The sequence below is a fragment of the Macrobrachium rosenbergii genome, chromosome 48, assembly GCF_040412425.1.
Source record: "Macrobrachium rosenbergii isolate ZJJX-2024 chromosome 48, ASM4041242v1, whole genome shotgun sequence".
NCBI lineage: Eukaryota > Metazoa > Arthropoda > Malacostraca > Decapoda > Palaemonidae > Macrobrachium > Macrobrachium rosenbergii.
The window spans coordinates 65,956,420-65,969,319 of NC_089788.1; the positions used below are offsets into that span (position 1 = coordinate 65,956,420).

Here is a 12,900-nt window from a genome sequence, read left to right on the forward strand (position 1 = left end):
TAAGATAGGCCTATGTTGTAACATATATAAAAATGGAAGAAAATGTCTGTTAAGTTGTAGGCCTACTGTTCTCTCTTTTTTTATGACTAACTACTCTCAACTGAATTGTCTGTCATTTGAAATAATATTTTCTGTGGAGAGAGAGGCTGAAAATAACATCGCGCCTTCAAGGCGTAGTGGCAGAATATCAGCTGGGTTATGGGGATGGATGGCTGCCAGCGGACCGGGAGCGCTAATTGCCATCGATAACCGTTTGTGAACACCAATCAGTGTATCGAAATTTTACGGGACATTTTAGTACCCTCAGTTCGTAAACTATTATTGCCGTATCCCATGCTAGTATATATCGCCATAGACAATTTTGCGGTCCACAATGCAGAGGTTGTAAAGCAATGGTTCCAGCAGAATCCAGACGTGGTTCGAACTGACTGGCCTGCCAAGTCTGCAGATCTGAACCCAATAGCAAACTTATGGGCCTACATGACCCAACAATAGGGTGTTAATCGTGCTTACACCAAAGAGAACCTTAGAAAGCATGCAATAGATATTTGGGAAAACTTGGGGCCAAAGAGGGGGGGCAGCAAACACTTGCGAAGTCCTTGTTGCATCAATGCCAAATAGGATAAGATGCGTGCTAGATGCACGAGGATCCTATACAAAGTTTTAATGAGTTACGCTGCCTTTTTGTATAATGTGACCAATTTTATCATTTTATTCTCCTTAGTTTAACAGTGTTATTTTGTATTTGACTTCATTTCTGCTCATTTACTACTCTAACATTTTCTCATTCATGTGAATCTATACATACTTATAGGCCTATGTTAGGACTGAAGTCCTACTTAATTCATCTCTCTCTCTCTCTCTCTCTCTCTCTCTCTCTCTCTCTCTCTCTCTCTCTCTCTCTCATGCATGATGATATATATATATATATATATATATATATATATATATATATATATATATATATATATATATATATATATATATACTGTATGTATATATATATATATATATATATATATATATATATATATATATATATATATATATATATATATATATACTGTATGTATATATATATATATATATATATATATATATATATATATATATATATATATATATATATATATATATATATATATATATATATATACCTCACCTGTTAATGTGGATATGTTTATTTTCATTTGTTTGTTAGCTTTACTCCTTATTTAACTGCATTACAACTTCATGGATTTCTACTTTTTTCCATATGTGTATATATACAGTATGTATATATATATATATATATATATATACATATATATAATTTAGTTTTTATTGTCAATATCGGAGATAGACTTAAATAAGAAAATTACCTTTCACATTTTCTAACCTTTCAGCTACGTATAATATGCTCACGGCAGTAGGTCTAGGCATACGTGTGAAACTGATTCTAATTAATTTCTGTTTAGGAGAAATGAGTATCTGCATCAAGATTAACCCAAGAATGCTTTTATGAAAGTAATTCTTTTGTCCTAATGTATTCTTCAGCTTTGACTCCCACAGCTTTCCACCTTGTGCGAATGAAACAAGATGACATGCGAGGAATTGAAGAAAGACTAAATTGTTTTTGTCTGATTTCTTATGTTGCTTTTTGACATGAGATAGCTAGGTCTGAGTAAATTATGTTAAGCACTAATGAAAAGGATAAGAACAAAGGAGAACTTTGTCAATAAAAAAGAATAACGGGAATGATCAAATAAAGCAGATTAATATAGATAATGTCGATTTAAACATTCATTCACATGACTCATCCGAGAGAGATACTGCTGAAAATAGACCTACTGTAGGTAATCAGGTGTCAGGATCGGAAGTCAAATTTAGGCCAACTAAATGTGCCATGCCAATTATTTCATTGATCAAAGGACAAAATTAGTTGAATTACACTTTGCTATTAAAGAATATTGACAGGCTTCATTATTATTGATCGGCTGTAGGTGACGAACGACGACACACCAGTACTGTACGATACGTTGGGTCATCGTCAAGACTCGAGCAGAAGCAAAGCCAAATTCCAATTGCTTCTGAGGCTGTCACGATTGAAAAGCAAATAGTATGGCACCTGCATATGGCAATATTTCCATACCAAACGATGAATATAGAAACTGCGCCAATTTTTCTTTGGCCGACTGTACATACTGAATTGTGTCATTTACGAGAGAGAGAAAAGAGGGCTACATTTTTCAAAGTGTATTTATGCAGGATATTTTGTTACAGATATGGAGAAAAAAGGTAGGTAATTGCCTTTTTCATAAAGTTTTGAGTTTAAAGGGCGATGGTTGTTGTTTATAACAACCATCACACGGTTATGTGGTATTGACAAGGTTAGGTTAGGAAGGGTACGGAGTTGTCCTTGAGCACCCCTAGAGTTTTTTACTCACCTTTATCTGGATTTCACCATTATCCGATGGGCCCTTGGCTGTATTAATCCAGATAATTGAAGGATTACTTTTGAAAAGGTGCTGGAGGTTAAAATCAATAATTGTCAATTAGATTGGCTTCATGATAGAGACCAAACAGAGTCAATCTTTGTATGAAGCAACATCAGGAAAAGTACTGCACAAAGGAAGAAATACATTTGACAAAGTACTGGACAGATGATTAAATGCGTGTTAAAAAGATGGGAGGTGCCAGAAAGATTCATAAAGTTAATCATGTTACTTTACTGTTACAGTAGATGTAAAGTGAAGACTGGCAGTTGCATCAGAATTTCTAGTGAAAGGTTCCTGTCGATGATCAGCACTGATCCCCGAGCAGAAAAGGCGTCCCCCAGGGACTGCTTTATGAAGATGATCTAGTGTTAACAGCAGGATCAGAGGAAGTGGTGTTGGAAATGTTAAAAGGTTGAAGGGTGAAATTGAGAGGGGGACTGAAAATCAGTGTAAGCAAAACAAAGCTAATAGTGACTGGAGAGGAAGCAAGGCACTCATCAATCAGGATTTCTCAGGGTTACAAAAATACACAATAATATTTTTGATGCCAAAAATGTATTGCAAGAGAAGGATAGCAAACTCTTACAACTTTATCAACAGCTATGACCATAGGGAGTGATTAGCAGCATCTTCGTGCAATTGGAAATTCTGAGATTGGCCAAAACTTTTGTGCCAAGCCAAATGGAGAAAAAAATTTTAATATTCAAATCATACCAGGAATACTGCATCTTGTCCAGTTCCCACATGATTCAGCTGAGCTAAGCAGTAAGTCGAGAGCATGTGGTTCAAGCTTGTGGCTAAATAGATCCAGTAACAGCATGCCTCTCAGGTGCCAAAGTCCCATGTAGACCTCTAGATTCAGTGATTTGCTGAGACTTACTGCTATGAAGTTTCATATGGAAATTAAACTTTCCCCACATGATCTCCACTGCTAGGTGACACAGAAGTTTGAGCCTTGTTCTCCCCAACTTCTTATGTAGATGCCTGATGTCAAGTTCCTTGTGATAGCTGACAGCTCTTCATTCCAGTTCTGTTTCCTGTTGGTCACCATCCATGCACCTGTTGCCTGAGAAATGTCTCCCAAAATGTGACAGGAAGAGTATGTGAGCAGGAGTTCATCTAAGGCCAAGAGATCAGAGGAACTTCTGTTGCTATGACTTGTTGACCTTTTTCTGAACCTGCTATGTGGGAACAGCTTCTTCACAGATGATAAAATGCCAGTCAGGGACTGTCATGGCTTAGCTTGTGAGCTAGGTTGGTGGCAGAATTAGTGTATGACAGAATACAGTTTGTTGATGCTACTATATGATGGTCCACTTAGAAGGAGACACTGAATACCGGGATTCTTCGTAAATACTTGTCAAGTCACCGTAGCACAAAAAAACCCCAATGATACTCACTGGAAGCTGGCAGTGACAAAACTTGTAAGTAGTGATGGTTACACTTATACTTGAAAAAGTTAAAGTTGAACAACAGCAGCTGAGTATGTATGAAAAGATGATGATGTACAGATGTTCAGAAATTTGATGATCAAGACTGCCAGGGGAAAAAAAGCTAGGAAGATTCTGTTAGTGCTGTTGACAGCACTAAAGATACGAATTATGAGGATAGTATATAACTGTTGATGTGTTCAAAAGGGACATGCATAGATAGTCGTTTTTATGTATGGAAGACAAAAGATGGTTTCCCCTTTGTTATTAGTACATTGGGTTCCTGCACATCTGTGTTGGAGAAGTAAAGTTTGGTTCCAGGATAAGTAAATGGTTTTCATTGAATTCTGGCTATCTCACTTGCTAGAGAGTGGAATGCTGTATTTGTAGTTGCTCTTATATATTTTTTTATTTTAGTTTTTATGGATTTAAACATAATTTCAAATTACTAAATTAGTAGTAAAAAATCTTATTGTCAAAATTATTCAAGGATGGCTCTCCTTTGGTCTGTTTAGAATTTATTGGTATTTTCTTAGTGTCAGCTTTGATTTGATTCTGTTACCAAAAAGTGCCAGCTTTGATTTGATTTTATTACTTTTGGTAACTTTCATAGTGCGATGTATTTTAAAGTATAAAATTGGGAATGAATTCTAGATGGAGGTACCTCAAACTGTCCTACTGATATTTTTCTCAAGGTTGACACAATGCAAAAACTTAAAGCAGATACATCATTGAGACCAACCAACCCATCAGTCAATTAGAAACCTTTGGAAATTTAGTTGCTGTCTGTTGCATCTTTTGGCAAAGATCTTGTACTCTTATTGAAGCAGTGTTTGCATATTCCTTTATTTACAGGGATGAAGGGTAAGATTTTATGTTGTGAAGGTGTAACACTCCTATTTCCATCTTAAATATTAAATATTATTACTGTTTTGTTTTCAGTGTTTTCATGTAATAGAAAGAGACATGCAAGAGGTAAAAAGTCAACACCAGCTATGCCTAAAACAAGAAAGTAAAAGAATGAAGTTGAAAGATTTGAGGAAAGAGCTAGTATGGGCAAGGGTAAGTTTGTCTAGTATTTTTTTATATCTTGCACATCACAGAATCAAATATTTTTTTCATAAACATGTTCATGTGAATTACTGAAGCCCTGCTTTTACTTATTTTTTGATAGTGTAGCCACTGCTTGTCCTAATAGGAGTTACCCTTAGGGCCTCACTATGGTCTCCATATGGCAGACCAACTAAAGTCAAGAATTCTCTCGTAACTGGTCTAGGCCAGATGGTGCCAATATTGATACAGTGATGAAGTATAAATGAACTTTAAAGGGAGAAAGGTTCTCCATCTGGCCTTACAATGACCGTCCAGATTACCATTTATCTTTCCACAGATGTGGCAGCATCGACACAGGTCACTAGGCACTGCCAATACTCTTAGGTCTCTTCATCAGTAAACAGTTTTTTCTGCTCCCAAGGATTTTTCATTGTGCAGTGCTTTATTGTTAAGATGTTGCATCTGTCTGCGTAGGAAGGTTATACTTGGTCTTAAGTATCCTACAGAATAGTGTTTACTAATTATATTCCTCTATTTCATTTCAAAATATTGTTTGTGTTTTGTCCAAGGCATTCCCCTGAGTGCTTATCTATCTCTTTATTGACACTGTAAGATCAGGTCATAAAACTGTTTTTCATTTTCCTGTGGTTTTCTTCTGTTTCAGTGTACTGTGTGGGAAGTTCTCTTGAGAGATTCATTATGCTGAAGTATCTCATTATCCTCCTATATAGTTTTTAATTTACTATAAAATAATGTTTTCTGGTAACATTCCTGTTATTACATTGAAATTACACATCTTAGTTTTGCCCAGAGCGTCCCCCTGAGCACTCATCCTTTGTTGTTGAAATTTTAGTTGAAGTGGTCTCTTTTTCTCTAAAACCATTTTCTAATGCTCTCTTGTCGTTTAACCTTTCTAGCTAATGCTGTTTTTCCTTTTTGACTCCCTTACTAATTTTCAGTAAACAGACAGTGCTCTTAAGGGATTATTATTATAATGGGGGTCCCAGTTAACTTTAATATTGGGATTTTTTGTGATTATCGTCTTTGATCAAGAGGCTCAACTCTTTATTAATATTCCTCCACTACACCTGGGTTCTTTGTTAACAGTCCTTGTCTTCATGTACCACTATTTGAGCATAAGACACTGTTAGTAATACAGATCCAGAGAGTATATCTGTCTGATCACATGCAGTTTTCTTAGGATAAGAAATCTTTTCTGTACCTTTCAAATGTTATACTAAGCTAATCAGATCTTACAATAATTGCTTTAGTTTAATTATATTTTATTTTACATGAGGATATCCATTATCTGTACTGTCACATCTTGCCTTGATATAGATATACTAAAAGTCCAATTTTCTGGCATCCTTATGTTTCACTTTCAAAGAGGTTTGCATAATACACACTTTACACAAATATTAGAAGAAAGGACTGTAGTGCATCATTTGCAGCATCATTTTTTTCTGGTAAAATGAGGATGAGTGAGAAGCTGTTGTCATGAAGTCACTTGGTAGCATGAAACTACAGCAGTATAATCTCTTAACTATTTTTAAAATGTTGCAGTTGGTGGAAGGTTGCTGAACCATCAGCTTTAATTTACAATGGAAGTTTTTTATCTAAATGCCACGGCAGCAGGTTTACTGGACTAAGAAATGCCAGAAGAACTGCCATAAAGCTGAAAATGACAACTTGAAATGACTCAAGGCAATGTATGACTATAGATAATGGGTGTCCCCATGTAAAAAATATAATCAAACTAAAAGAATTATTGTAAGGTTTAATTAGCTTAGTACAGTGCTTCCCCATTTTTATGCGGGAATAGGTTTGAGAACCTACAACGGAAATGCAAAAATCCCCTCTAAAAATGCTTATAACTGCCAAATATCTTGTAACCTGAAATAAAATGCTTATAACTGCATAGTTTAACATTTCACTGCATAATTTGAAAGTTCAATTAAAAATATACCTTAGATTATCATACTAACACAATTTAATATAATTTCAAACAAAAATATACCCCAAATCATCATCCCAAAACACCCAAAGCTACCTTAAGTTAAGTATATCTTAGTTTAATCAGACCACTGGGCTGATTAACTGCTCTCCTAGGGCCAGCCTGAAGGATTAGATTTATTTTACGTGGCCAAGAACCAACTGGTTACCTAGCAACGGGACCTACAGCTTATTGGGGAATCCGAACCACATTATGATGAGAAATGAATTTCTATCACCAGAAATAAATGCCTCTAATTCTTCATTGGCTGGTCTGAGAGTTGAACGCTGGGCCAACAGCGTGCTAGCCGAGAGCTCTACCCACCCCACTAATGAAGAACTTCAAAGCGACCTTACATTACAGTACTCTCCTACTACTGTCACCCTTAAGTAGGCTATATACACCCCTAAAATGTTTATAACTGCCTATTTTAACAGTTTATCGCCAAACTCGACAGTTCAAAGAAAAATATACCCCAGACTATCATCCCAGAACACCGTAATATCATTTCAAAGTCATGTTGCAAAATTAATTTACTGTTACTGTTATTCTTAAGTATCCTTTATCATTCAGACACACGATTTCTTTGGCCTACGTAACTTTGCGCATCGTTCTGCTTATACTGTATGTAATGCACAGGGCGTATATTTTCCCGAGTTGTAAGATGATTTTGAAATGATATTTACTGTACAGGTGCATATTTTAGGATAGTACTACTGTATAGAGCATACCTCGATTGTACGCCTGAGTAGTTCAAGATGGATCTAAGGGGTCTGCCGAGGTTCTCCCTCCTGCTGGGAGAGTAGATCGGGAGGACCGCGCCCTGGAAGGACTTGAGGGTCCTCTCCCTCAGGATGCAGACATTCCCAAAATGCAGAGGACCTTTGCAGAGATCAGCGCACTGATTCGTCAACACAGTGATCTCGGGGAAGGGGCCATAGCCTCTTCCGTGGATCGTCCTTTGTCCCTCAAAACCTTTTGGGGCCCTAAGAAGTAACCGAAGGTTTTGGTTGGGCTGCCGTGGTCCTCGCTTGCCGAGGGGTGGTCAACCAGGTGAATAATCTTGTGTCTGGGCAGGAGAATTCGCTTTAGTTGAACCGCTCGGACGAGGTCCCCCCCCTCCCCCACAATGTAAACATACTGAGGTATGTTTACATCGGGAAACAAACTGTATCGGGAAATAGCTGTTTTGCGATTTTGAGGGATTTTACTCTAACATAAAGTATGCAAGTTTACTTTTGTATACCCGTATTATATTTATATACAAAAATAAAAACAATAATTCCATTTGCATTTGTTTCTGTTAGCAAGTAAAAAATTATTTTCTTAATTCTTTTGGTAGAAGGCTCAATCAGCTGCTTCTGAGAACGTAAACATTACAAATAGCAAGACGATCAGTTTTCTTATACTATGTATTATGATGATAATATATCAGTATAATAATACTGTACAATATAAGTAAATTTTTATCTTATATACAGCCATAATAGCCTATTTGACTTTTGCAAATGGATACTATGAGGTAACGCCTGGGCTAGCCTGGGTTTATAGTTCACTTATAGCCTACACATTTTTATCTCATGTATGGTAACACAATAAGGTAGTTGCTGTATAAATGTACATTAATGATCATAAAGCCATGGTAGGCTGTGGGTAAACACATGTAGGCTACCTGCCTACCGAACTGTGTCATTTAATAAGAGGAGAAAAAGAAGGGGTTGCATTTTTTTTAAAGTGCATTTTTGCAGTTTCGTTGCAGATATTTGGAAAAAGGTAGTTAATTGCCTTTTGCATAAACTTGTCAGTTTCAATTTTGATGGTTGTTTTTATAAGCATACTGAGTATTTACAGCTATGTGGTATTGACAAGGTTAGGTGAAGAAGGGTACAGTGTTACCTTTGAACATCCTTAGATTTTTTGGCTTGGAAATAAAGTTGAAATTGGTCAGGACCTACACCCTGTCTCTTATTTTTCACCTGTGGTAATGTATGATCAATGAATCATGTACAAAAATTATTATAATCATATATATATGTGTGTGTATACAGTGGTCATTGCTATATCGCAGTTCAGCATTTGCAGCTTCAGTTAGTCGTGGATTTTTCTGTGGAATGTAAATCCAGATAAATTGCAGAAAATTCTAATTCACTGATTTTCTCATAGAGCAATATTAGCTAAGTACTGTATTTTCAGGTTATTTTTGTGACTAAATACATTTTTTATGATAAGAATTATTTACTAATTTTCAAATATTGATATTAAGATTAATAAGATTAAACAATAATAATAATAATAATACTGTACCTGTGATAACACAGGTAATAATAAGTACTAATTTTCAAATAATAAGATTAACAAGATTAAATAATAATAATAAGATTAACAAGATTAAATAATAAGATTAAATATTGATAATTCTGTACCTGCTGTAACAGTAATAATGAGAGTAAATAATAACTCAGAGAGAAAGAGAGAGGCTAATGTGGAAAGAAACAAGTTTTTTAAAATTGGTCAGGTAACAAACTGGTTTTCTCCCCTACATACATGGGAGGGACCTCATTATTTTGAACCAAATCTTTACAGTGAACCCTCCCAGTAGCTACAGCTCATCTAAACCAGTTTTCTCACTTCATTATAGCTAGCCGCTCAGAAGTGATACGTATTGAAATTATGTTAATATGATATTGAAATATTAAAATGATATTAAAGTGTTTTATGATGGTAGTGTAAGGTATATTTGGTGTTTGAACTATTAATATAGGCAGTTATAAGCATTTTCAGAGGGGGGTCTTTGGTGTTTGAACTACAGTATTAAAATAGGCAGATATAAGCATTTTTAGAGGGAACGTCAAGTATTTGCAGATTTTAGCTATTCGCAGGGGGTTGTGGTCCCTGTTCCCTTGTGAATAAGGGCGATTTGACTGTATATTTCATTATTTAGGTACAGTTCTTAGCTCTACTTGTGAATTCCCAATGTTTCCGCTATCTACTGTTAAAAGAAAATGGGACGGCTTGAGTACTGAATGAGAGAAAATGGCTGTGCCTGAATATAGGGGGAACTTTATTAGTTTTCACACATAGCTGTAAGCTCTATATATTTTTAAGGGTAATTTTGTAAGATGACTGAAATTTGTATATATATATATGTAAATATATGTATATATAGATATATGTATATATATATATGTGCATATATGTGTATATATATACAGTTACACTCCGAACTTACGTGAGGTTAGGTTTCAGAACCCCTCATGCAGGGTGAATTTTCGCGTAAGTTTGGCATGGTCTGTAAAAATGCTAATAAATGCTTATTTCTAAAGTTTAAACACTAAATATGACCCTAATCATGCTCCCAAATTATTAAGTTAACTTTTAAATGAAATTAAAGTTACTGTAATTTCATTTAAAAGTTAGCTTACTACATTACCCTTAAAAAATAGAAATAAATGGTTGACAAAAATTGAGAGTTGGAAGAGAATTTCTCTCTCTCTCTCTCTCTCTCTCTCTCTCTCTCTCTCTCTCTCTCTCTCTCTCTCTCTCTCTCTCTCCTCTTCCCCCTTCCAACCGATCTATTTTTAGAAGTCGTCTCAACCTCTTTTTAATAACTTCTTTATTCTGCGTCCCTTTCACTTTGTTCTGAAATGCTTTTTTATGAACAAACAGTGTTTTATGTTTTGACTAATACAACTATTAGTGATTATGTCTCTCTGTTTTAGAACGTATTTGCAACACTAGCGCATTTACACTTTGTAGACGATACAGGTCAAATTAGATCAATTTAAACTACCTACTCTACAGGTAAAGACTTACAGAGAATTAATAAGTTGTAAAAATGTGTAAGCGCTAACTATGAGAGAGAGAGAGAGAGAGAGAGAGAGAGAGATAAGGGTTGTCCTTACTTAAGAGTGAAATTATTTATTAATTATTACGGAGACTGAGAGAATAACACACAAGAGAGAGAGAGAGAGAGAGAGAGAGAGAGAGAGAGAGAGATTGTCCTTACTTGAAATATCAAGTTATATTTATGAATTATTACAGAGAGAGAGAGAGAAAGTTATTCTTACGTTAGATATCAAAAGATGGAAGTTCAGTTTTAAACTAACTTTTAAATGAAATTAAAGTTACTGTATTTTCATTTAAAAGTTAGCTTAATACATTACCCTTAAAAAAAGAAATAAATGGTTGACTTAAGAATATAGGAGTGTGTGACTCTCTCCCCCATTCCACCGATCTATTTTTAGAATTCTTCTCAACCTCGTTTTTAAAAACTTCTTTATTCTGTAAGAATTAGAGGAATTTATTTCTGGTGATAGAAATTCATTTCTCGTCATAATGTGGTTCGGATCCGGTTCTTAGCCACGTGAAATAAATCTAATCCTTCGGGCCAGCCCTAGGAGAGCTGTGAATCAGCTCAGTGGTCTGGTTAAACTAAGATATACTTAACTTTTTTTTGTCACCTTCTTTTTGTTCTAAAATGCTCTATGTCTCTATGTTTTAGAACAGTGCATTTACAGTTTGTAAACTGTACAGGTAAAATTAGATCAATTCAAAATTATCTACTGTACACTTAAAGACATACAGAGAAACAGTGCTGTAATACGTAGGTTGGCTAACTTCAAATGAGAGAGAGAGAGAGAGAGAGAGAGAGATAACAGTTGTCCTTACTTAAGAGAGTAAAATTTTTTATGAATTGTTATGGACACACACACACACACACAGAATTACAAGAAAAATTTGACTACTGATTAGCAACACTCCCCTTGTCATGTTAAATGACATGTCTGACAGCTTTTGCCTTCGACCTTTACAAAGACGAGGGAAGAATTTGTTTGTTCAAAATAATATGAATTTTGTAATTACAGTTTTATTATTATTATTATTGCTAATAGATTCACAATTTCATGAAAAACAATCTGAGTAATAAAAATCCACAATTATATAGTAAATATATTACTATGTAAAAAATCAAAGACTTTCGAACACCTGAACGGTGTTCCTCATCAGTGTTAACGCTTAACGTTAACACTGATGAGGAACACCGTTCAGGTGTTCGAAAGTCTTTGATTTTTTACATAGTAATATATTTACTATATAATTGTTTAAACGTTAACACTGATGAGGAACACCGTTCAGGTGTTCGAAAGTCTTTGATTTTTTACATAGTAATATATTTACTATATAATTGTGGATTTTTATTACTCACATTATTATTATTATTATTATTATTATTATTATTATTATTATATTTAATTTTATTAATATTTGAAAATTAGTACTTATTATTAGGTAAAAAGTTTATCATACATATAAACATACCTATATACATGGACCATAAAAATTCACCTCACTAAAAGAGAGAGAGAGAGAGAAAAAAGTTATTACTTTTAATAATATTTAATGTTATTTAACCCTTAAACGCCTACTGGACCTACCATACGTCGACTAAAATTGTCTGTTGGGTGCCGAGTGGACGCATCGCACGCCGACTACAAAAATTTCAACCTTCGGTCAACTTTGACTCGACCGAAATGGTCGAAAAACGCAATTGTAAGCTGCTAAAACTCTTACATTCTAGTAATATTCAATCATGTACCTTCATTTTGCAACAAATTGGAAGTCTCTAGCACAATATTTCGATTTATGGTGAATTTTTGAAAAACTTTTTCTTACGCCACATATGTAACGCGCCTCAAATTTCAGAAATTCTTTTCGTCATTTTGTCGTAATTTTTGCACTGTTCTATATTAGCCGTTACATAAAGTTTTATATATGAAAACGTGCGCAATTTCATGTAAAATACAGCAAAATACAACCCATGGTTGTAGCTTTTATCAGTTTTGAAATATTTTCATATAAACCACGATAACTGCTAAAATTTCAACCTTCGTCAACTTTGACTCGACCGAAATGGTCAAAAATGCAATTGTAAGCTAAAACTCTTACA

At 34.8% G+C, this 12,900-nt stretch overlaps 1 protein-coding gene across 2 annotated transcripts in view; it reads left to right on the forward strand.

Annotated features, from left to right (window-relative positions):
- The window catches only part of SMC6 (Structural maintenance of chromosomes 6), a 258,709-nt gene that overhangs the window by 65,197 nt on the left and 180,612 nt on the right, over positions 1–12,900 (forward strand). For both annotated transcript variants that reach the window (XM_067091991.1, XM_067091990.1), the window contains exon 8: positions 4,850–4,969. In XM_067091991.1, the coding sequence (XP_066948092.1) occupies positions 4,850–4,969 (120 nt within the window). The remainder of the gene's footprint in view (positions 1–4,849; positions 4,970–12,900) is intronic.